At 33.9% G+C, this 25,888-nt stretch overlaps 3 protein-coding genes across 4 annotated transcripts; 2 read left to right on the plus strand and 1 right to left on the minus strand.

Annotated features, from left to right (window-relative positions):
- Positions 1-786: 786 nt before the first annotated feature.
- On the plus strand, positions 787-1,504 carry LOC18611511 (protein SALT UP-REGULATED GENE A). The gene has a single exon (XM_007047799.3). It carries the CDS (start codon positions 840-842, stop codon positions 1,296-1,298), a length of 459 nt encoding a protein of 152 aa, XP_007047861.1. The 5' UTR covers positions 787-839; the 3' UTR covers positions 1,299-1,504.
- A 529-nt stretch (positions 1,505-2,033) lies between these two features.
- Positions 2,034-9,307, minus strand: LOC18611512 (LMBR1-like membrane protein). Of its 2 annotated transcripts, XM_018113866.2 has the most exons (14): positions 8,899-9,307; positions 8,713-8,801; positions 8,069-8,227; positions 7,536-7,749; positions 7,058-7,144; positions 6,822-6,961; positions 6,471-6,551; positions 6,308-6,372; positions 5,188-5,363; positions 4,751-4,881; positions 4,570-4,654; positions 3,673-3,886; positions 3,159-3,259; positions 2,034-2,973 (listed from the first exon to the last, which is right to left on the minus strand). In XM_018113866.2, the coding sequence occupies exons 1-14, from the start codon at positions 9,064-9,066 to the stop codon at positions 2,497-2,499; spliced, it is 2,187 nt and encodes a 728-aa protein (XP_017969355.2). In that variant the 5' UTR covers positions 9,067-9,307; the 3' UTR covers positions 2,034-2,496. The 2 variants fall into 2 exon arrangements, with proteins under 2 accessions (XP_017969355.2, XP_017969356.2); XM_018113867.2 differs by lacking the exon at positions 8,899-9,307 and having other exon boundaries at positions 8,069-8,205.
- Positions 9,308-18,854: 9,547 nt separating this feature from the next.
- On the plus strand, positions 18,855-25,246 carry LOC18611513 (signal transducer, putative (DUF3550/UPF0682)). Its single transcript, XM_007047802.3, has 9 exons — positions 18,855-19,672; positions 20,677-20,889; positions 20,995-21,237; positions 21,768-21,834; positions 21,937-22,128; positions 22,280-22,371; positions 23,596-23,778; positions 23,884-24,020; positions 24,357-25,246. Exons 1-9 carry the CDS (start codon positions 19,178-19,180, stop codon positions 24,541-24,543), a joined length of 1,809 nt encoding a protein of 602 aa, XP_007047864.1. The 5' UTR covers positions 18,855-19,177; the 3' UTR covers positions 24,544-25,246.
- Positions 25,247-25,888: the final 642 nt, after the last annotated feature.

Genomic DNA, 25,888 nt, shown 5'->3' on the forward strand with positions numbered 1-25,888 from the left:
ATGCTAATCATCCATTGAATCAGGATGTTTTTCTGATTCCAATAATTCTGGTCGTCCGATTAGGTGACATGCCTCACGTGCGTAGGATTTTATTAAGCACAACAATCGTAGGTTAGCTCCGCCCTCAATGGGCACAAACACACGTAGGGCTTTTTTACTTGAATTAACTATTATAACAGGGCGGGGCGTGTAACTTGATAAAATTAATGAAAAGTATAATCCTCATGCGGCGACTTTTGCACCTGCCGCCGTGGCTCGAGACCCTTTTATTCTTTCCACGTGTTACGCCCTTCCAAAAATATTAAACAATTAATACATCTCTATTTTTAAAATTTTAATTAAGAGTTTATGATTGTAAATTTGAGGAAAAAATATTTTTTTTTTTTTTTAATTTTCCAAAAATGCATGCAAAAGAAAAAACAATTTTAGAAAGAAAAGAAATCTCTGCCCACGTAATCAGCCTCGATAGGCGGGACCATTTCACTTTAACCTTTATGCCGGGCTTTCATTTAGCAAACCATCGCAGCTTCCCAGCCTCTTTGTCCCCGTGCATGTGAGGGGAAGAGGGTTAACGTCACGGGCCTGTTGTGAACATTTTCACTACATCATGTGGGCTCTACGTTATGTTTGCTAGGATCCAACGGTGGTGAAGAAGGCGTTGATTTACGCTATCTCACCATCCTGAAACGTAAGGCAGTGAAGTTGTTTGGTGCATACGAGGAACCTTCTTGGAACCAAGTGGAATTTGTTTTTCCGACTTGTCTATATATACACAGAGCATTTAGAGGAAAGGAGAAAAAATGAACAGTTGAAAAGCAAAAGGCAAAAATACAAAATTCATGGGGTTGTCAGAAGCAGACCATGGATGCAAGAAGCACCCACATCACCAGGAAAAGCAAGGGGTTTGCCCATCTTGTCTAAGAGAAAGACTGTCTCGCCTTTGCTCTGCTTCACATAAAGAAGTTTCAAGAGTTTCTCCTTCCTGCTCTACTTCACTGCCTTTTTCTCCAGCTTACTTCTCCTCGGCCTCATCTTCGAAATCTGCCTCCCCGGCTCGACACAGTTTACATAAGCCACATGGTCCCGTGGTGATGGGATCGTTGTCTTTCATGGTAAAGGTTGGTAATGGTTTGAAGAAGAGTAGATCGATAGCGTTTGTACCGAGGAACTTGGATGACGAAGAGGTTAAGGATGGGAAGAAGAAAAAAGGGTTCTGGTCCAAGTTGCTTGGTTTCAAGGGGAAGAAGGATGTTCTGACGCATTCAACGAGTATGAGAATGATTGAAAGAGTGAAATAATTTTGTAGGGGGTTCAATTTCGAGGAATGAAATGAAAGGGAACGATTTTAATAAGTTGTGCATAGTTTTTCTCTTATTTTCTTTTTTATTTCTTGTGGGATTGGAATGAATTAAACAGGTTTGAATCCTTTGAAGTATGATTGTTGATTCTTTCTTCTGTAAATCTCCATGGAGAGAAACAAGCCTTGAGTTTTGAATCTTGCCTAGCTGATGATGTCTTTCCATAATTCATGCATATCATGAATGTTGACTTTTTTTCCAGTTGTGATTAGGATCGCCATCTCTACGCAAATAGTAATTTAAAAGTGAGAAGATATGACTAGAAAGAGCCGTGATTTATCATACAACATGATTTTAGCTTGTTTCGGTTCGCAAGTGACCACATGGTTAATTGTGATAAAGGGTTCAAATTTTCCACATTGTTCTCAGCCAACTTCGTTGAATTAGTTGGAAACAATAGAAAAGAATGTCCATATCATGCTCTGCCTCTGATTCTTCTCTCAGTTTTAAGTGCGTTAAACCCCGCGGATTGCTAACCGATTCATTGACCATTTTTGTCACATCAGCTGCACACGTGCTATTGATGCTAGCGACATTTTTGAAGGTCCTTTCAGATTATATCATCATTATACATTTAACAATAGCACTAGAAAGAAGAAAATATATATATATATATATGAAGAACCAAGAACTTCCCAGCGATGACCTGATTCCTTTCTCGTCTAAGCTGAACAATTTAAGCAAATAGGTATTTTCAGTGCCGTCAATATTGAAAATCACCATCACACTCATGAGTATACTTTTCACAAGGCAGAATGGTCTTCAAAACAGAAATGGGTTTTAGACTGTAGCAAAGGATGTACAATATCATGTGTAGGAAGCTGCCTGCCTAGATGTTCCATGTTACCATTCGAATTACAAAATTTGCTTACGCAAATACATTTTTCTTGAAATCATGGGGAATAATTATTTTCCCCCTCTTGTATTTGTCTGAAATTTCCAACTGCTGACACAAGTGGCGCAGTCGCAATACAGCAAAACATCCTCCCTGGACTCCAACCTGCTATATGGGACCGCAAGAATTCAATGACCCTTATGATCTGTACATATCGTATCACAGTTTCTACAACAAGCAACAAGCACATTTCTCCAAATGAATTTAATATCAACTTGTAGAACCCGTGACCTTGATTTCTGTCTAATTCTCGTCTTCATCCTCATCAATATGGTCTACAGATGGCCGTTTCAATCTCTGGAATATCTCATCTAGGGACTCAGAATCAGATGAGTTGACTCGGGAGACAAGTTTGGTTTCCTGATTCGGGCGTAGGGGAAGAAACTTTTTCGCCTCGACATTTGCTTTAAAATTTTGAAAACCAGATTTCATTGATAGCCATGTTGAGGCCAAACCAGAGGATGGCCCTCCCTTCTGGTTACTAGAATGAGATTTTCCCGCTTCAAGCAATGAAACCTTAGCAGAGGTTATGTTATTCTCCACCAGTTTAGGATGTGGCACTTGTCGACTCTGTTCTCTCATGGCAGCATACTTGTTGCTGATGGCTTCTCTGCTTGTGCCATATTTATGGGTCTCTTCTTTCAGAGGTCTTGATGGTGATCCCTTCATACCATCAGCGACTGAAGTGGTTGTTGCCTTCATTTCAACAACGGTACGATCCTGAGCAGTTTGCATCAAGTCAGAATCTGAACATAACTTAATTATAGGTTTTACACAAAAATAGAAAAGAAAAAACCAAATTGCAGACTAGAAGGAGTGAATCTATAATTCATAGAAGCATTCTTTTTACCATTTTTAATAGTACAACTACTAAAAGTTCTTATCTTTTAAGATTGGTTACATACCGCAATTTTGTTGCCAGACTCAATATCAGCACCATTGAAATTCCTTGCTAATGGGATAACTTGTTCGCCAACCTTGTGCCCTTGTTCAAGCCATGATCGTTCTGGAAAGAGGACAGCTTATTAATTCCTGAACATACATATAAATAATTTTTATGCAAGGAATTTGAACCAAGATAAAGAGCAGATATTTGCAGAATTCAAAATCAAAGCTACTCCTCTGTCTGCTAATAACAATCCATTCTATCATTTACTAGATTTGGATCAGCATTAATTATGAACTATCATAACCTTTATTCTATCATAAAGTGTCACATAAACACCACAAGCACAATCACTAAGAAGACATAAAAGGTCATATCATGAATATGTCAAATATATTTCTTAAATTGCTCAATTTTTACTATTACTAATATTAGAAATGGAGAGAGTATTTATTAAGTAGTATACAGCGATAAGATATTACCAAACAGGCAGCATACACAATTGAGAAGAAAAAAGACTTTAGCATCCTCACCCTTTTGTAGGATAATTAATCCTGAGGGATCAAATCCATCCATATCATCTGCCTCAGTTTGAAATCTAAGTCTCTTCCAGTTCCCAAAGAAGCCAACTACACGGTCAAAGAAATTGCTAGCAACTAACAAGGTGTATAAAACCATAATAAGCGGATAAATATTGTTGAACCCTTCTCCGAAAAAAGGGACAGCATCATCAATGTTCCCCATTCGCTGCAATGAAAAGTTCAAAAGAAATATATCAAAAACTATGCAGGGAATCAAAGAAGATTAGCACACATGCCTTGTTTAATAATAAAGAACCTTGGAGCATCTCCAGTTTTTAAGCACAGTGGAAATAAAAAGATAAACTTAAAAAATTGGAGCAAACATGATATCATACAATTTATTATGCTCACAAAATTTTGGACCCTAATGTTAAGACAAGCTTTAGATCAGACATAACATTCATAAAACAATATGTCCGGCAACCAATGAAAAAAGAACACTGGGAACCAAATGCTGCTTTCCAAAATTGCTGGCGATGTTATGTACAGGTATCCTGATTTCTTTATAAAAGTTCTAAAAATTACCAAATACTGTCAGCTTATCAAGTTGAGACTGAAAAGCAAATGAGTTCCTTTCTCTGTTGCATGGCAACCAGTGACAAACGCCAAACCAGCAAATCAAACTACACACACTACCACTTCTCTTTTCCCCCTACAAACCACACGGGTTTAACATTTTGACACAAATTAAGAAGATGCTTTAATTGCCACCTCACTCGTGAAATGCTGATCTTGCAATCAACATGGACAAGCCATATTTTTTTCTTATCTTTCTTTTCAAGTTTCTGCTAACATTGGAGTCACTGGATGTACATGTTTAACAACCAATGAATGCTATAGGAGAATTACCTTTTCAAATATGGTTTTTCTACCACCAAGGCTAATGAGATTGAGAAAGTTGTATGAAATCGGAGGAGCATATCGAGCAACCATCCTAGTAGAGATGTTAATGAGTAAAATGAATTCTATATGAAGAAAAGGAAATAAAAAGCTAAAGTACATAACAATAGAGCTCCAAGGAAAAACTTACGAGCATATCATGAGCAAGCTGACTGAGCTAGTCTGCCGTGGTGTTAATGAGTAAAACATTAACATTCCAATCTTGAACAAGGAATAATACGTGCAGATGCACATATACATCAAAGGTACAAAAGCAAAGACCTGGAAGAGAAAGTAATCAGCAAAATTGTAGAGCAAGGAGAGGATGTTGCAGAAGAGAGAAAGGAAATATCAAACGACAAATACGTTAACAATGGCAGTAGTTACCAACAGCATGCAATAGTGAGGGAATTTTTGAAGCGGAAACATGTACAACGCAAGAAAGATGATAACAACCACAGATTGCCAAATTGACATTTTACAAGACCTACTGTTTCTAGTCCAAACAAATAATAGAATTGAGATTACAAAATCTCCATGAAATTATAAATTTGGATCTCTATACAAGAGAAAAATACAACATTGTACCTGCACAAGCACCTCCTGCTTCTTTACTGAATTTATAAGGATAGAGAAAAGAGACAGGTCAACTCCTCTAGGTAGAAGAGTAGCCTCAGCTAAAAGAATTGCTGCAGACATGATACCAAGTATCATAGCCAAGACCTTCTTTAGTTGTTTTCTTAGGATGCATCGCCAAATAAATTCTGCAAAAGAACCGCCATTTCGTTCAAGCATTGTAGTTTAAAACCTATAATAAAACAATTTACTAAGCAGATTTCTAATCCATAATTGAGGAAGGATTTTTCAAAAAATCCCCTACTGTTGCAATCCAAAAAGCTTTTCAAGGATGGCACTACAAACCGTGGGATTCACAGAAACCCCAACAGTATTATGAAAACATTTTGATTCAAACAGGGTATGTATTGTTTAAACACTATGCAGAAAAAGATGACCCCATATTCGTTACTCACTCAACAGCCCAAATTTTGAAAGTACTAAGGCTCGTAGACTGGGGAGAAAACCCAAACTCACTTCAAAAATTTCCTACCAAATTTACAATGAGAGCAGACCACCATATGTTCTTCAATTATTGGGACTACCAGCAAGCCTAGCTCATATATCTATATATATATATATATATATATATATATATATATATATATTTTCAATCACTTCTCCAACAAAGCTACCCCAATCAAACATAACAAAAAAGCATTTTGGGCTGTTTTAACTCTTGGTTTGCTAACTCTTCTAAAATTCTCTGCAAGTATATTCCCAACAAAAAGAGACAAAGCATCATATTACATCAAAATGAAAATCAGCCAACAGAGTGCCACTTTACGCAACCCTTAAGGGCCATGCCCATGTTCAAGAACCATCCAAAAACCGCTTTCTTTCAGAAGAGTTGATAATATTAATTCGAGGCCAAGCATAGCACATCCACACTTAGAAATCAGCAAAAACCAAAAGAGAATTTGGAGTATTGGTTTCAAATGATCAAACCAATAAATCCTTTTAGAGAAAGTGGGAAAAAGAAAACAAATAAAAGACGTTGGGTCATCCAAAAACTTAACATACGTAAAGCATCATGAAACAAGGTCAACACTACTACTCTACTACAACACGAAATCACTATAGATCTAATTACCTGTTGAATCTAAGAATGTTCCTGTTTTCCCAGAGCGGCCAGGTCTGAAACTGGAGACATATTTCCTGAAATGACATCATATGTGAACATTAAAGGTTGAAGAAAAACAACTAGACATTCATAAAAATATAATTGACAGAAGAAAACAAGGTTAGAAGAAAACCATCCAGTTGAACTGCGGCGTTCATAATTTTTTATGGTGTCTTCTAGTTGAAGGGCCTCAGAGACATAGGTCATGTACTCACTGTGAAACCAACCATGCGTCAGATGCAAAATAGCTAATGTTCCAAATACACCATTACATTGAAAGCTTCTGTGCACCCTATTCAAATCTAAAAATGAAGAACACAACTTACTCCTACAACGAAATCAACTAAAATTCACAAAAAGAGAGGATTAAAATATTCATTTTCCAAGCACATTTAAAAAAGCTTGAAGATGGTGTACAACTTGAAATAAACCAACGTTCTCGGTTGATAAGAAACTGAAAGTGTAAAATCAGCATCCAATTTACCTTTTGTACCGATAATATTCCTCTCGAGCCAACCGAAGATGACGCCTGAGTGTTGCCATCGATTTCTCATCCGAATCGTAGTCCATATCATTTTCTCCCAACCGACCACCCTGTGGCTTAAAGGATGGATCTTCCCTAAACTGATGAATAAATGAAGCATACAAAGTCACATGCAATATTCCCAAAAAGAGTACCTAGTCCATAGAAAAGTTTGGAAATAAACACAAAGAAAATACCATTTGAGCTAACATATTATCAATAACATCCATGTATGGTCTCAAAGGATCACGCTTGGACATCTGATTGGATGTTGCTTGGGCAACCTGATGCAGCAAATAACCAGTTAGACAAAATAAAACGTATTGTTTGACACAACAATAAATAAAGAATGTTTAGCCTCTGAGGAAAGAAATGAGAGAAATTGGTAAACTGCTGATAAATCGATTGCTCATTGCATGTGGAAACTCCAAATTAATTCACTTCCACAAATGTAAACATAAGCAAATATGCCTGCGGGCACGCCTGTGTGCATGTGTGTGAGTAAATGACAGAGAGATCATGATATGCGTATGCACAATTATTAAAACCATACATTATTCTATTAGGGGCCACGTGTGTGTGTGTGTGTGTGTGTGCATACAATGATTTGGTTAGAAGTAGGTGGGTGGGTGGATGGGAAAGAAAATTTAAAACTACAATGGGGATAGCATGTACCACAATAGCATTTGAAAATTCCTGATGAGCTTCATCGAGCTTCACAGCCATTTTGGCAACTTTATGAGATAGAACTTTTTGTCGGATGGTCCAATCTGCATTTTTCCAAAGGCTCTTGGGAATTTCACTCAAGCCAAAGCCAAGAAGAAATGCACCAGTAACAAGCCCAAATGTATTCGACAAGGCCATTGCTAAACCGAGGACACCACCACTCCTATTATCAAGTGACAAGATATATTAACATTTTGTCAACTAATAAATAAGGAAAAGCCTGCCATGTCCACTTTTCTATACTTTGTAGAATTTATCAGTTGGCAAACATCTACATCTGCATGTAACATATCTGGTCTAGATATGCAAATTCAGCACATAGGGGATGGAAAAGTGACGCTAAAGATGCCAGAGACTTAAAAGATATAAAACCTTGAAACAACTTTCAGTATAATCCTAACATTTATAAGACAACCAAGACCATATCGGAAATACTGTAATAAACCAAAGAATACGATATATAAAAAGAAAGAAAAGTATACCAGTTCCTGTGCATCGTGATGAGCAGAATAAGTCCCACAAGGCCAATAAAACCCACAATTGAATAGAAGACTAAGTTGACGTGCACACTAGTCTTCAATCTTTCAATCACTGAGAAGTCTCCAGCATCTTCAAAACCCTGAATAAGGGGCACCACAGCCCTGCTTAGAGATAGCATAATTTAAATATATGAGGAAATGCAATACAATCTGTAAAACCATCTAAAAGAATCATCTCTACTTGCAATAAAACTAACACACAGAATGATACAATAAAAGGATAAGTAGAACCATAAATCATTGTCATTTCAGGCACACGCAACAAAATAGCAGCAAAATCACAACAACATGAATACAATGCGCAGCTCTTAAATTATTTTTACCTTAGCTTTTTAACATTCAGAGGGAGCACAAGAGGTAAATCTAAAAACTTGACAACATATATACATCGCGGAAAAAGGAAATTGAAAAGATTTATAGAAAATTTAATCAAATGCTGTAGTAAAGAAAATCAACCCAAAATATAAATTTGCATATTGCCAAAGAATGTCAGTTCCACAAACAAGCAATCATCAATAAGATTAAGCAATCTAACGAACCGTAGCTAAATTCCTGCAAAATCAAATAAAAAAATTAACGTAACTTACCAAGTAAGAAGAAAGGTACCCCAATAAGACCAGCTCCAAAAGAAGGATATGACTCCATTTTCACTGGCATTTTCCGGCTTCGATATCGTCTGCATAAAATTTAGTATTAACTTAGCCCTAATTTCCAAAAAGAGACCGACCAATTAAATAAAACAAAACCTCAAATGGAAATTCAAAAAAAATTACCGTCCAGATATCGGCGGGGACGAGGATGATGATGGAGAGAGAACAGAACCAGGCGTATCCGACGGTGAAAAGAACGTATCGAGGGACATCGGGGCCAGCAAAGTACCTCAGGGTGAAAATGACCATGCCTAGGGTTAAAGGCAACGAGATCAGGTAAAATACCCACATCTCTCTCTGCCTTTTTTTTTTTTCTTCCTCTTCTTTTTCTGGGTTTCTGTTTCTTCTGAATTTCTTTTCTACTGCAAATAAATTTGCCGATCTCGGTCACGGTGGAAGTTTGTATTGCGCGCTACGTGCGCAGTGGGGCGTTCTGGGAATAAGTTTCCTTTGGTCGATTTCGTGATTAGAGAATACCGTGCCAGGAGAAATGAAATAGTCTGCAGCAAATTTGGACCCGTACAAGGGCCAAGTGAGAACAGGGATTTATTAATAATAAACACCACAAGGGGAAAAGAGTAAAAGATAATTCATCTCATTTGTTAAACTATTAATTTTTAAGTAATCACAAACCAAAAAGAAATTAATCCTAAAATTTTATCTAAAGACAATAAATATATATATATATATATTTGTTTCTTCAACAAATTATTTAAGGAACAATCTTTTTTTTTTCATTTCATTTTTTTTACGTAATCCAAACCCAAAAATTTTTTGATTGGAATTCCAAGTTTTTGAAAAAAAATTACCACTTAAATTAGAAGAGTTAATAAAATAAAATGTGATGCATTTCAATGTACGAGTTAAAGTTGGAAAAAAAGTATATTTCAAAAATAATAATAATTCTTGAGATTTTAATCACAATCCGTCAAACTCTGCACATTAAAATTGTTGCATTATGGATGATCCATCCATTAAATTTTGTAAAAGCGTATATACATCATTATTTAATTTGGACATGGAAAATGATCCCCAAATTGACATTTATAAAATACCTATTTTTCTTATTGCATAAAATACCCACGTTAAGTTCATTTCATGCCATTATAAACTTCAACGATAAATTACAAAAAAAAAAAATCAAAGCAGTAAAAAATAATATTTAACAGTTGACATTAGATTAAATACACTAACTATAGATAATAATATTTGGTAAATTTGAATCAACAAGAAACGTCAAGCAAATAAGAAACTCAGATTATAAGACCCTTGATATGGTACAAAAATACATGGTTTAGGTTGTGCATTTAACATTTGACTCAGTATACTTAGTTCCAACAAGATTAGACAAAAAGGGTTTCATTTGGAAAAGGGATAAGAACACCTGAATATCTGAATGCTCTAACCAAAAAGAGGCCATCGTAAAGAGTAAACAGAAATGAATAAAGATTATTTATCCAAAATGAAATCACATGCATTTGTATTGTATGGCACGTGAAATTTTCTATATAAACCAATCTTTTGTTGTTTTGCTTCCTCAAAACTCTGTTCTGGATCAAAAACAGGGCAGTGAAGCTTGACCCTGTCTCCTTCCATGGTTGGATTGGACCTCAACACCAACCTCTGTTCTCAACATTGGCGCTTGGTGAAGGTCTCAAGGAGATGTTATTGGATGTTCCTGATAGCTTCATCAACGGAAAAGAGTAGTGCAAAACGAATTGGCAAAATATGGAAATGTTGGTACTTGTTATATGGCCCTCAGGGACAGGGAAATACTCCGGCAGCTTGATCACGGTAATGGCCAACAATCTCGATTTCCATATTTTGCCAATTCTTTTGTAGTACTCTTTTGCGACATGGAAGAAATTATACAAGAGGTTGAAGTCTCCCCTGATGATGTTGATGGAGAAATTGATGAACTCCAAGGATCCCAAGAATGGTCTTGAAGGCACATTCAAGTTTCTGGAGGGCAAGTTACCGTGTCATCCAAGACAGTGGAATTTGATAATTTGACAGAATCTGAGGTCAAGACTCAAGTCCATGCTTAGTGACATTCACGATCATGAATCAGTTGGGTCGGAGGTTGACTGGCACCATGAGAAATTAGATGAGCTTAAGCCAGACAATGCAACTAGCCAAGTCCTGTACTCTTGTTCCACCCTCTCAAGGAAGAAAGATGTGAAAGTGATCGGGACAATGGTGCATGACACAAAAAGAATCAAGTGTTGGAACTTTCTAACAAGTTAATCAATTAGGTATTTCTTGGGCGAGAAAAAATTAATTTTTGGAAAATACAAGTAATCTACTTTTGTGAATGTTTTAATTGAATTAAACTTGAATAAATTTGAAAATTTTGAATCATTAAAGTGAAATTTTGTTTCAATTTTTTAGAAAAAAAAAAATACATTCGCAAAGCATTATTTGAGACTATAAATATTTAACAAAAAGGGGTACTGACCAATATTCCTTATGTTTTTTATGTGTGCGCTCTGCTGTAGGGTGTTAACGGGGAAGGTTCTTTTTCTGTTGATTTAATGAAAATGTGATTGTCTTTCAAAAAAAAATACTTGTTAAAAACATTAACAATCAAATTATTCTAAAAACTCTCTTATTTTTCAACTTAGATATAGTTTTTTAAAATCAAATAAAAATGCCTTCGAGAAAATTTTAAAAGTGAGTTTTTGATTCGTTATTATTTAGGCCATGTATTGATAACTTTTTTATTGAGTCCATTTACATTCTAGAGAAAATTTTATTATCCTCAGAAACACTTTTTTTAGAATAAAAAAATTGGTGTAATTAATCATTAATGAATTAAAATGATCCAAAAGTTACAGCGTTGTCAAACAGGGTGACTTAGCCCAAACTGTGGTCCCCTTTTTATCTGCCCTTCCTCTCTTTTCCTGCCAAAGGAAAAAGTCATGATGCGATATATAAATTAAATTCAAAAGAAAAGCAAGAAATGAACGAAAATAAGAATAAAAAATAGTAGGTTTAGTTTGGACATTCTTTTTTTGATGTAGACTTGTCTGACCATGTAGATTCTTCTGGATTGCTTGCGATTCATAGCCTGGTATCTTTCAACTTAGAAAAGTCCAGTAAAAGTCATGGGTCGGGCCTCAATCTGAACAGTATCAACTAGCAGTTTCTGCTTTTTGGTAGATTATTTTTCTTACATTTTTAGGATTATTACGATTCAAAATTCAAAGATTTTTATCCAAACTTTATACTTGTTCTGGATTAAATTAATCAACTTAAATCATTTATATGATTAAAAATTTGACATATTATCAATGTATAGTATTTATGTACTATCACTTAACCATAAAAGCCTTACTTTATAAATGTAAAAATCTGTCTAAATAAATATTGTTAAAATTATGAGTATTTATTTTTTAAAAAAAATTTAATTTTTAAATTTATTTTATTTATAAAATAATAATATTTGAAATACTATACATTGACAGTTCATAAATATTAAACCCTTTAAAATTAACGGTTGTATAAACTTTTTTTGATACTATTAAGTTAAGCCCCATAAATCATATGGTAATTAAGGGAAAGAGGGACTGCCTATATTTGAGTTGCCCTTTTCTTGCTTTTACAATTGCAGCAGTAGACTGATATCCAGACAGCACTGTAAGTCGAGACAGCTTTCCAACATCCTGAAACCAATGTCAGTGCCCCATTTGAGATCCCATCCTGACCTGCAATGCACGAGGAAGGTCCACCCAATACTGAAATCCCATTAGGGCCTTAAAAGCACAACATCTCCCGCACAAACTGTCAAACTTCGAAGCCCCTTCCCTTCCCCTCTCATCATCATTAGCTACTACTCTTTTTGCCAATAGCTTTTGATCCCACCGCCTTTTCTCCCTCTCTCTATTGGAAGATTCTCAAAGCCCCTTGCACTTCCTTTGGTGGCCATTGGTTTCCGTTTTTCTTCTCTTTTGTTTGCTTTTGTGAACATGGGATGCCCCTTTGGCCCCTTTCAAGTTTCACCTTTACCCTCTTCTTTCCAAAGCCATACTCAATTGTGATATTAACTGGTTCATACCACACGTGGCTTCTCTTGTTTGAAGTTTGAACCTCAATTTTAATTGGTTAGCACCTACCGCTTTTTATTTAAAATTAATTTCAAATTAATGGTAGCATCACTGGGAAAAAGAAATTGTGGGAAATTATTAGATTATTATAGACTTTCAGAAATCAAAATTTGCATATTTTGGCATGATTGATAGAAGCTTCCACTTCATTAATTGCACATGAAATGTCACGTTTAAACGATTGCTTGGATTGGGTGATTTTGTTCTTGTTTAACACACGTCTTTGTAAAGCATTTTCCTCCTTCGGCAGTTCGGTTACCTTTGGTTTTAAATTGCTAGGTCATAAAAAAGTATAATAAAACAAAACTCACTTCCAGGTAAGATGGCTTTTTACATAATCTCAAGTTAGGATATGAGTATTTAACTCGTGCTAAATGCATATATTTTCGTATTAAACATATTTAAGTCTAAATCTCCTTTTTTAAAATAAAAAATAAGGACACACTCTTAAGTTAATTGAGAATTAATTTGATAATTCTTGACTAATTTTACTTCCATTTATTCATTCTAAGATATAAAAAGTAGTAGTAGTAGAGAATTCTTCTTCTCTTAAAAAAATTGAAAATTTGTTTTCTCTAAAAGAGAAAATAATTTGGTTTTCTAGTAGAAGTGGGAGTTTTGCTTACGATAATGAATATATAATAAATAATTTAGACATAATGTTTGAAATTCTCTTAATTATTTAAAAAATTTTAAATAAATTTTTATTTTTTCTATTACATCCAATAAAGTCTCTTATATTTTTATTTTAAATCAAATAGATACTTATAATTAATAGTTCATTAATTGTTATTAATCAAAATATTATTTATCATTTTTTTTCACGTGACACTAACGTGATATGTGAAAATGTCATATGATCATGTAATTATACTACATTGATATATCACGTCATCATTTATTATGATATGTCAATATATCACATCAACGTTACATGACAAAGAATATGCATTAACATTTTAACTAACAATAATTAATTAATTATTAGTTATAAGAATCTATTTAGTTCAAAATAAATATATAAAAACATAATTAAATGTTATAAAATAATAAAAATTTATTTTAATTTTTATAAATAGTTCAAGAAACTAACGATTTATAGTTAAAAAGACAATACCAAACGTGATCCTTTTACTTTTTATTGTTATACACGCATATATTATAACAAAATAAAAATGTTATAAAAAATAAAAACAAACTTTATTTTTGAAAGAAATCTTAATATGTGTTTTTTGTTTCTTGGATATTAGAAATTAACTAACCTAAAACTTTCTTTAGCTCAGTGTGAAGGAACAAAATTTTCTTTCTGCTGGTGTAGGTGTGAATTCTACTACTTTATAATATGCTTCCTCTTTGTCCAAACATATTAAAATATGCTTTTCCATTGGGTAAACAGAATTTCTCTTTTACTTTTCGCTTATATGATTCTTTTTCCATCCATGTGGTCAAAGTTTTTCACCTATTGTCTATTTCTTTGACTCTGTATAAAGTGTAAAAGATTGAAGTTGTTGTTTGGTCATTAAAGAAGTAAACGATGAGTTGCAGCTAACCCAGGATGAGAAATAAAAGGTACACTTGAGCTACCAGCAGCTTACATTACTCTATACACTACACTCTCTTGGATTCCTTAAGGCATTAATGTCAGAAATTTTATACTAGTCACTTTCTGGCCAACAACTGTTAATTACTTACTTTTGTTGTTTCTTTCAAAACAAAAAACTCAAGTCATCACTACTTTTTAAATGCACTTTGAATGGAATAATACTAATTTTTATCATATGTAAATATAAATTGAAATATAATTATATATTTTTGTAATTAATTATGATTAGAATTGAAATTATACGATTCTTCAAAGCTCATAACTGTGAGAGACGGAGTGAATACAAAGTACGTAAAAGAAAATAATTTTTTGTATCCATGAATTAATTTTTTAATGTTTAGATGACTGTTTCGTGCATTTATATGCCGAACAATGGTGCATATGTTGCATTTCTAAAGGTGTCCAAGGAAAAGGATACAAAATTGGTGAAGTAGGGAAAACTTCTACCTAATAAAGCAAACGAAAAGGACTTCCATTGAAGATTGCAAAAGTAAATAAAAGCCATGCATGAGAACTCACACTAAACATGGAGGAACTTTCATCTTTATGCATGCCATTTTGTTTAATGGCGTGCGTTTCATTGCAATGCAAGAAAACCCAATTAAGACCACCAACTTCCAACTACTCCCATCGCAAAATATTCGATTAATTTTAGATCATGATTTCCTTGTAATATTGGATTTGATATCCACCTATATGTAGATACTTTGTTTATTTTTTCTATTTTTTTTTGGATTTTGATAATTAGGGACATTAATTTATTCCCCCAATAAGCTATTGAACAATTAATGCAAGTCTGTCCGTTTTAAAGAAGTGGTGAGCCATAAAGAAATTTTGTTAACCCAACTTTGCCCGATTGTCACCAAATTCAAAATAATTATGGAAATTTAATAATGTTGAATTTCCAAAAAAAAAATACATTGATACATCAAATCACCCAAGTCTCTGAGATCTTGTTGAAGAGTAGAGTCAGATAGGTAATGACAAGAAATGGGGCCCCTGTTTCATGAACCACCATAAAACTATTTCCAACAAGATCGTTTCTCAATATCTTAAGATCAGTAGCTTCCAAAAATCAGAAGAAATGGTCAGTCTTTGAATGTTCAAAGTCATCACCAGTTTTTTGGTGGAAGGATTTCCCCATCGATTGTGATAGAAAGAAAGAAAGAAAGGGTAAAATAATTGTTTTTGCGAGTGACAATGTACCATGGGTGTTTGGATTTAGCAAATGGGACATATCATGTCTGTCATCTTCTCAGCATTTTAGCCTCTTTTTGCCTTTTTGTCAAGGTCAACCCCCTGGAAAACAACTATGTTTTCAAGGCATCCAACAATAATAAAAGAGTGGTTATATGTGAGACATGTTTGGAAAAGACTTTCTTCACATTGGATTCACTTAAAATTGTCCATATATATTAATTTTTCCAAGCTCTTACTTTCATGATTATAATTATAATAATAATAACAATAATATTGGGGTCTCTTGTTCATCAAAGCTTTTAACCTAAAAGTTTGCTATGATTTTGAGACACAGTGCAAAAGATTATGTGAGTTAGCAAAGGCAAAGTGGTTTTTTTTTCCAACCATGTGTCCAAATTCTCATGATTTTCCTAATTTGCCTGTCTCATTTGCTTTAAAAGATTGAACTTTTGGTTTAGGTAAAAGGTGAAACAGACTTACGTGTTATCATATATGTAATTTCAATAATGAGGATGTGATGGAATTTTGTAACAGATTTTAGCTTGATTCAAGCTGTAATGCTATTCTTTTACCAAATAAAAAAAACCAAAACTCTATAAATGAAACTTTATTTCTAAGACATTCAAATCAGAGCATACCAAACATACAAATATTTTCATTTATAAATAGAAATGATTATGAGTACTGTGTAATTAGATATCTTATAATATCCGAGTCGATTAAGTAGAATCAAAATATTTTATAATCAAGTATCAATAAGATTCGAGATAAGATATCTAAAATATAATAAGTATTTTTTTCATTGACCTTTTTATTTATACATGAGGACATTAGCTTATACTTGAAGATGATGATTAAAAACAATGAATTGAGAAGTAATATGGGCTTTTGACTTTGATGGACATAAATCAACAATCCTTGAAACTTTGTTTAACACATGTTTAACTTAGATCCAAGTATTTTATTTACAATATAAAATACCAATCTTGTCATTTTTTACTGTTTGAATCTCAAACTATATATATGCGTCAGCGAAGCGACTGTGACTCTTCAAATTTTTAATTTTCTCTATTATATATATAAAACTTAATTTATATAGTATAATTACCTTTATAATTATTCTCTAGTTACTCTTCATATAACATCTTTTATTCTTTATTGTTCATAAGTTTTGATACTTCATTTATATATATATTTCTTAATTCTCATTCATTAAAACCTTAGTTCTTAAAGTTGAACATATCCCATTTTAGAGACGTATTTAACCAAAAAAAAAAAACCTACAATTCAAAGGAAAAAAAATCCATAAGTCTTAATTAAGGTAATAAACAAAGGGTCACGAGGTGGTTGAGCTAAATTTTATGATGGTAGCTAATCGGAGGTTGCAATTTTAATATTACTCTCCATAACATTAAAGAAATCAACCAAATGTAGTTGATTTTGAAATCATTGCAATGGTCACACTGCACCCTTTGGTCCACCACTACTCAAAATGATAAAAAAAAAAAAAAAAACCCAAAATGGCCAAAATCATTACAACCTAGGAAAAAATTGAAGTAACAGCCGACGAGGAACAGCCTAGTTGTATTATTACTAAAGAAATTTCAGTAATGCAAATGATTAAATTGAAGAAAAATGTATTTTTTAATGGAACTCGGCAAAACCAAATGCCAAAATTATTGAGTCAATAAAAAAGGTATTAATCATTCGCATGATTAAGCAAATGATGCAAAGAAATTAAAACGAAAATGGAAACTAAAAAAAGAAAAAATACTGCATTTGCCAGTGGGGATAGGTGGGGGACTTGAATTCTTCACGATCGCGAATGATGAATCCATGATTGTGATGCAATCTTGCCAGATTGGATTTGAAAGAAATATGCAGAATTTGTCCTAAGTGAAAACATTCCTTTTTAATTCTACCAAAATACATAAATTCATAGCCACAAGCATCAATGATCAATCCTTTTGCAAATTTTATTTTATTTTTGGTAAGGTGCTTTTGTTTTTTGTTTTTTTCTTTGTTTGATCAAAGGGAATAAGTAGAATTTTGGAAAACAACTTGTCTTTGTCTCTCTATTCCCTGCAACAAGATGCACAAATTCGACATAATTTATGTCAAAATGGATATATACATATATTATAGGACCACCAATGGAAGATAATTTTTTTTTTTGTTTTTGTGAAAAAAAAATTCTCTATGGTTAGAGTTTTCCTATTAGTCACTACCCATCAAAACTAAGGGTTGATTTTTCTAGGACCACCCTAAATTGACCAATTTTACCTATTTATCTAGATTTCGTCCTTAATGGTGTTGTAACTTATTTCATACTAAGGTTAATAACTTTATAACAAGTTACAAATTTTTCCTATTTATATACAGCATTTAATGAATTTACGTATGTAAAAAAAGAAGATAAATTGCTTATATTTTAGTCAACAAAATGATATTTTGCCAAAATATTATGACCCTGTTGTTTCCATTTGGATTTACCCGCCACTGGCAACGGAAACCGACCAAGGACAATTCCCATAAAGCAGAATTGAACAAAAAAAAAAAATTAATTTAGTCCTAGTGTGATTGAAGCCACCTATGGCTTCTCACTCAGAATTCAAGAAACGACCTGTCACTTAAATTAAATTATTAGTTCTATATATACAATTTAATAATTTTTTTGTGTGATTATGTTTAATAATGGAGCCGAAACAGGACAATTACCAAAGGTTTGTGAAAAATCAGATCTCAATGCACTTGCACGTTTCCTTGTTATTTTTTTCCGGAAATTAATATTGTTATTATATTTTGGTAAGTTTTTATATAATTAAAAAAAATTTAAACTTTACTTTTTAAGTAAAAAATTATACAATGAGTTAAAAACTGGTGTGCATATTTAGGTAATTCTTCCCTTCACGGATAGATTCGTATGAAACCATCATCAGGCAAGGTTTCAGTGATTAATTTATTACTTTTTGATCACCTCCATAGTACGTACATAGATTGAAAAGCAGCTAGAATCGAAGCCGCTGGATTTCCTTACTTTTGCCACATCAGATCCACAGACGGTCGAAACTTTTAGATATTTTACTTCTAGTACACACTCTATACTCCCTTTTATTTGTTTATTAAAAAAATTTCTTTTTGGCCTTTTGTTCCTCGTCGTCACAGAAAGAAATGTCACACCGCCAGACCAGTGAATCAATCACCCCAACGCCGCCACTGTAAATCACTGAATTTATAAAACCCCAAATAATCCAAAAAAAAAAAAAGGAAAAGAAATTATAAAAAAAAAGAAACAAAAAAGAAAAAGAAAAAGGAATATTACACTAACGCCTTAAAACCACAGCTCCAGCTCAAAAAAGTCCACTCTTTGTTTCTCTCCAAACTTCTCTGAAACATTTGCCGATGTCGACCGTCACCGTCCGTAAAATTCGCTAACCGCCGCTACGTCTCTCGATTCTTTTTTTTTAATTACTATTATTTTCCTGTTCCGTACATGGCGGAGGAGGACGAAGTTGTTTCGAAGACCTTTCGAGCTCTTGTCGAGAACGCGGACCGTAAATTCGCAAGAGTCCGGGACTTCCCGTCGTACGGACGAGCACAAGGCCAACACTATTTCCAGAAAGTCTTCAAAGCCTACATGCGGTTATGGAAGTACCAGCAAGAGCACCGAACCGAGCTTGTCAAAGCCGGTTTGAACCGGTGGGAGATAGGCGAGATCGCCGGTCGGATCGGCCAGTTGTATTTCGGCCAGTACATGAGGACGAGCGAGGCTAGGTTTCTCGTGGAAGCGTACATTTTTTATGAAGCGATTTTAAAGAGGAAGTATTTTGAAGGGTGTAAAGTGAGGGATCTCGGTGTCCGGTTTAAGGAATTGAGATTTTACGCCCGGTTTTTGCTGGTTTCGTTGATTTTGAACCGGACCGAGATGGTCAAAGTTATTGTTGAAAAGCTTAGAGCTCTTGTTGATGATTGCAAGGCTAATTTCCGGGTAAAAAAAATTTCCTTTTCTTTTTCGTATGGAATTTGATGCTGAAAATTTATATGTTTATTTTTACTATTGTTGGACATGGTGCTCTTTCAGCTTTGTAGGCTTTGTTTGGCTGCCAAGAGAAATTAAAAAGTTATTGCTAATTATCTCAGAATAAAAGAGAAATTTTTTTTCCTCAATTTTTTGGGATGTTAAGAAAATGAAAAGAACTTTTTTCCCTTTTAATTTCTTCTCTATGGCATATGAGGTATGACGATATGGGGAACGCTGGGGAAGGAAGATTATTGGATATTTTTTATTACCAATAAATTATTTTCAAGTAATAGATTCAATCCTTTTTCTTACTCCAAATATATACAAAGTGCAATTTAGGTAGCTTCTATAACTTGAGTTTTCATAAAATATCTAAATTTTGAATAAATGAATGGATCTGTTCTGCAGTCTTTTTTTTTGCTTTAATCCTCAATTTTCTCCTTGTCTTCCCCTCATTTTTCTAATATCTTGTATGGTGCTTTGCAATAACTAAGTAAAGGAAAAACAAATACCTGTATTTTTTCAATTATTTAAAGTCAGTTATCGCATATTTGACTAATCATTAAATTTGTTTCATAATAATAAATGAGCTAAAAATTGAGGATAGCATCATGTTCAAGTGATGTTTTGGGTCTATTTTTTAGTCTATTCTTATAAACCTTATGTTTTTCATTTTTGTGTAAGAATTGAAATATTTGCATTTCTTGGGTTGAGTTAGATTATTTTTCTGCACTTCAAAGTCTTTGGCGTGAAAATTTGTTATAATATGTTTGTTTAAATTAATGAATGTGAATGTTTGATTTCCTGCATTTCCTATTAGTAATGATGGCTGCTGAGTGCTAGAGGATGACGAAGCATTTTATAGTGACATTTAGATTTTAGATGAACATATTCTGACTCTTCCATCATTACTAGCTTATGCAAAATAGCAGCTACCAATCAAGGCATATGACTTTTTTTTTTTCTTGCAGGAAACAAATTTTAAAGAGTGGAAGCTAGTAGTGCAAGAAATTGTTCGCTTTATGAATGTTGATACAACTTTTACAATTACAGGTGCCAGGCCATTTCGCTACTGTGCTATGTTTGACTGTCATCCAAGTTCTGTTCCATATGTGGCTCGATTCCATGCAAAGAAGGTTCTAAAGTTTCGAGAAGCAATCCTGATGAGTTATCATCGGAATGAGGTGAAAGCTATTTTTGGTGGTCTGATATTGAGTTTGAGATCGTTCAAAGTTAGCTGTAACTTCAAATTGAGATTTCCATAATATGTTGTTCTGTTGTCATTTTAGGTAAAATTTGCAGAACTTACTCTGGATGCATACAGAATGCTGCAATGTTTGGAATGGGAGCCTAGTGGATCATTTTACCAAAAGCATCAAGCTGAACCGAAGGAGAATGGTGTTGCAGTCGATTATTCTGGAGCTTCTGGACTAATAGATATGAATTTGGCTGCAGAGATGACTGATCCTTCTTTACCTCCAAATCCTAGGAAGGCTATCCTGTATCGACCATCTGTAACACATTTGATAGCAGTAAGTTATAAAGCCCTCTTTGTTGAACTTACTTCTGTAACATTTTTCTGTTAGTAGGAAGCAATTTGGCCAGTGCTGCTTTTCTTAGATTATTTCAATTGGCTTATCTGACTGCATTTTTAGGCTATCAATGACATAATAAAACGAAACAAAATGAAAAGAAAAAAGTATGTGAGTTTCTTAGAAATTTGATACCTATTGTTAATTTGCTTTATTAGCCTCAGTTGTCAAGAGATTTGTTATTTTATATTAATGTGTTTTCTGTGGCTTATTATTATGTTGGAAAAGGATACTGTAGAGCATTAGGCATAATCTCTACATAAATCAATGACTAAGAATCTGTAATTCAATGAAAACTTAAACCAGGTTGGATGGTTCTAGTCATTAATAATTGGTTGCTAGCCAGCTAAAATTATATATATGCTGCTTTTCAATATATATTCTTTTGTGCCTTATATGTATTTTTTAAAATTTGGTTTTGCATGGATATAATCCTCACGGATCATGTTTGACAAATAATGTTTGGGCAGGCTATGGCAACAATTTGCGAGGAGCTCCCTCCAGAGAGCATTATTCTAGTTTATCTATCAGCCTCGGGTAATTTTGCTTCCACATTATTACTATCTCAGAAAATTTTTTTTATTAAAATAATTTGATGTGTTTTTTCTTCGTAAGTTGTTGACACCATGAAATATGCAGGGAAGCCTGGTCATGTTACTGCTTCTCCGGTAGAAAATTCAGGAGGGTCTAGGCGTACAACAAAAAGCAAACTTGCTTCTCACAATTCCCTAGAACTGAATAAATCTACACCTGAATCGCACATTAATGGCAAGAAAGGCTCTAGTGACTTTTATGAGGATTATCTGTGGTTAGGTCCTAAAGCAAATCGTGGTAGGTAGCTATAGCCATATTTAATACTATATGCTATCTTTAGCTTTTATCCTCAGGGTTTTGTGAACCAAAACTCCTGAATTTATGTGCAATGTGAACTTTATTCATTATGTTCCAATTAATCTTGGGTATGCTTCTCTGGGATTTGCAGGTTCAAGTAATCTCTACCCTGGTGATATAATTCCTTTCACCCGAAGACCACTTTTCTTGATCATTGATAGTGACAGCAGCCATGCATTCAAGGCAGGTTTGTCATAACTTGTGTATGCCTTGTCAGGATAGGTATATTTACTCTATATAAATGCACAGATATATATAAATTTAGTTTGTGCCAGATTTTGCCACGATATGCAAAAGGTGTCTTGTTATAGTATTCTTTGGTGGGGTATTAGGAAATATTGTCATTCATGACAACTTGAATCACTTATTTTCCTTCCAATACCTACTATGTGATTACCTATGGCATTCATGACATGGAGTTGGATTAAAAAGATGAAAAAAGCAATGTGAAGATTTGAAAAGATACATAAAACCTCCAGACTGGTCTGTGATAATGAAGTGGATTGCTCTTACTGCAACTTGCCAAAAACGTTAAATTCATTGCGATGCCTTTGGGGATGAAAATGATGGATAGTCAACTCAACAGAAGAAATGATATTTAATCAGAGTATGATTAAAAAGAGTACCTATTGGCATCCATGAAATGGAGTTGGATTAAAAAGATGAAAAAAGCAATGTGAAGATTTGAAAAGATACATAAAACCTCCAGATTGGTCTGTGATAATGAAGTAGATTGCTCTTACTGCAACTTGCCAATAACGTTAAATTCATTGCGATGCCTTTTGGGGATGAAAATGATGGGTAGTCAACTCAACAGAAGAAATGATATTTACCCAGAGTATGATTAAAAAGAGGTAAAATGCAATTTGAAGGATTGAGAGGATATTTGAAACCTCTAAGCTGGTCTGCAATCATGACTAGATGGCTCTTGTTGCAATGTGCAAATAAAGCCCCCTTTTGATTGCTTTCGGAGATGATAATGATATGTAGTAAGTGAACAGAACAGATGAATTTTACCCTTGTATGAAATTTCGATGGATAGGCTTCATTTATTCTGCTACTTGATTCGAAGGTTTCATTTATTCTGCTACAGGTAGGTTCCTACATGTAATATGCTCTTTCAATAATCCATCTGAGATGAAAACATAAAAAGAAATAAAACAAAAATTACAACAGCCTCTTCTGAGAATTAAACCTCTATGAACATGTTTGTTTAGTGCTGGGTGTTAGGTTCTTCTACTCTTTTTGGAAGAGGTGTGGGGTCTGCTAACATGCAAATAGCTTCATGGAAGTAGTTAACTGTGTTTGTACTATTTGTGATGGTAGGCTTTGCAGTATGTCGTCTTGCTTTCATCTGAATTCTGGTTCATCCATAAAGTTGCTTACATCATAAAATATGAATTTCAGGTCTTACATGGTGCAGAAAGGGGAGAGAAAGCTGCCCTACTACTTTCGCCACTAAGACCAATGTTCAAGGACCCATCTAGTGCTGATATTATTCAGAATGGAAGTCAATTTTCCTTTTTCTTGACTTCTCCTTTACAAGCATTTTGCCAAATGGTTGGCTTCTCCTTGTCTGATAGTGATGTGGTAAGTTGATTTCAAAATATTTTTGAGTTTTTTAATAATACATTCTCTGATTCAATCCGTGCCAGTTGGTCTTACTTTCACTTGTTTATACTTTTCTACTTTTAGGAAGTTCTCACTAGTGCTGAAAACATACTGTCTACTGCTTTCTCCAAGTGGGAAGTCATTCTCTGCAAATCACCTAGCCTGGATCTGGTTTGGGCGCAGGTTTTATCTGATCCTTTTCTAAGGCGGCTTATTGTTAGGTATTTTATCTTTTCATCTTTATCTCAGTAATTTTGTGTAAGTATACAAATCAATTTCACTTCATATGGTTTAGTGGGGGCATGCTGGGACAAAAAATCTATTTAATGATATCATAGGATAGAGAGAAAGCTTTTTGCGTTTTCTCTTATGACACCCCAACATACTTGTTGACCCTGGTTTGGGTTGCCATTACTCACTATTACCGAGTGGCAGTGGTTGGGAGATGCTGCTAGGGCTTTAGAATATATAGGTGTGCCATCATCTGAGTCTGGTCTTGTACAATTTGGTTGCTTAGATGAACATATTAATGGCTTGATCTTGTGACTTTTCTTCAGATTCATATTCTGTCGAGCTGTGCTCTCTGCCTTCTGCCCTCCAGAAGGGAGTGATCAATATCTGCCCGTTTGCCTACCACAACTTCCTAATTCTCTCTCTCCCAAGTCCAATGTTGTGCAGTCTGCTGTCAGCCATCTTGCAGATCACCTGAAAGTTGCTGACTGCTTCCACTTTGACAACATGTAAATGGGACCAGAAGTTGATGAAGTCTGTGATATAACGTTGTGGCTTTCTGGTAGGAAGTTTGGTTTCATATAGATTTAATTTAATGGCACAGTAGCTCCTGGAAGTTCACCACCAGTTGGCCTTTCTGGGCACTTAAAGGATATATGATTGCTAAGTGGGCTCAAGCCGGCATTGTCGAGGGTATTTGTTCGAGCATGCTTGCTTCAGCTTCTTTAGTTGCCTATGCACGACCTTGTTGGTGTATCGACATGTGTGCAGACGCTGGTTTGCTAATGTTTACGGATGCTGGTTTGCTACTTCGTTAAGATGGGGTCTGACAACTTGCAAGGTGTGTATGAACATAGCTGGGTAGTCTTTAGGAGCCCATTGGTGTACAAGGTAATTGCTGTCATGCATGTTACGAGCCTTTTCTGATTAGTATTTTTTTGTCTTTTTCTTTTTTGTTAACTTTGTAAAAGAGAAATGAGGTAGGTTAGTGGGATTAATTTTTTTTTTCTTCCCCCTTTTGGTCAGTTTGATTTACTTGTATTCTCAAAAAAAAAAAAAAAAAAAAAAAGGAAGTTGATGAAGAGCTAGAATGTAAATTGAATATTCGTAATCGAGGAATGGTTTCAACACTTGTAATTGTAATACATTTAATAGTTGGACTTGTATTTTCTTTACAATCAATGAAAGCAAATCTAATAATACCATATGAAACCAACCTGATTCCAGACTTTGTGAATACCAATTTTTTTTTTTTGGGGGGGGGTTCTCAAATTGAATGTTTAATTTTCAAATGACATAAAATCTAAAAAATGGAATATTTTGTTCTTTATTTAACTTTAATAATTTGTACTTTTCAACTGTCATAAAATTAAAAGCTTCTATTTAATTTTATTGAAGAGATAATGATGCATTTTTTAATTTGAAAAATAAATATTATTTTGAGATAACTTAAAAAAAAAAAGACAAATATTTAATTAGCAATGAAAAGAATATGTGCCAAACAAAATATATCGTGTACTCGAAAGGTGGGGGGAATTAGCCTTGTGATAGGCACTTTCATCCACTTTATTTATTACTTTTTTTTTCCTATTTAGTTTGTCTATTTTTCTTTTTTGAATGGCTTAAAATGATGCCATCTTTTTTTTAATACTTAATACTTTTAAATTTTTTATATATTATGATTTTCTTTTTTCTAATTTTCTACTTTTTGACATTAAATATCACATAATATCAATTTTATGAAAAGGGAAAGGGGACAACAAGAATATGGGAGAAAAGGTGTTTAGGAACGACATTTCCATGCCTTTGCAAACCTTGAAAATTCCTCAAAATTTTTTTTTTTAAAATTCCTCAAATT

This window comes from Theobroma cacao, chromosome 1, assembly GCF_053813885.1.
Source record: "Theobroma cacao isolate CCN51 chromosome 1, ASM5381388v1, whole genome shotgun sequence".
Lineage (NCBI taxonomy): Eukaryota > Viridiplantae > Streptophyta > Magnoliopsida > Malvales > Malvaceae > Theobroma > Theobroma cacao.

Excerpts from the sequence above, each read along its gene's own strand:
- LOC18611513 (XM_007047802.3), top strand. The coding sequence starts at position 19,178 with ATGGCGGAGGAGGACGAAGTTGTTTCGAAGACCTTTCGAGCTCTTGTC. Across the intron at positions 19,673-20,676 it reads ATTGCAAGGCTAATTTCCGG|GAAACAAATTTTAAAGAGTG; the intron begins GTAAAAAAAATT and ends TTTTTCTTGCAG. Across the intron at positions 24,021-24,356 it reads CTAAGGCGGCTTATTGTTAG|ATTCATATTCTGTCGAGCTG; the intron begins GTATTTTATCTT and ends ACTTTTCTTCAG.
- LOC18611512 (XM_018113866.2), bottom strand. The coding sequence starts at position 9,066 with ATGTGGGTATTTTACCTGATCTCGTTGCCTTTAACCCTAGGCATGGTC. Across the intron at positions 7,145-7,535 it reads AATTTTCAAATGCTATTGTG|GTTGCCCAAGCAACATCCAA; the intron begins GTACATGCTATC and ends TTGCTGCATCAG. Across the intron at positions 4,882-5,187 it reads AGCAGGAGGTGCTTGTGCAG|GTCTTTGCTTTTGTACCTTT; the intron begins GTACAATGTTGT and ends TTTCTCTTCCAG.
- LOC18611511 (XM_007047799.3), top strand. The coding sequence starts at position 840 with ATGGGGTTGTCAGAAGCAGACCATGGATGCAAGAAGCACCCACATCAC.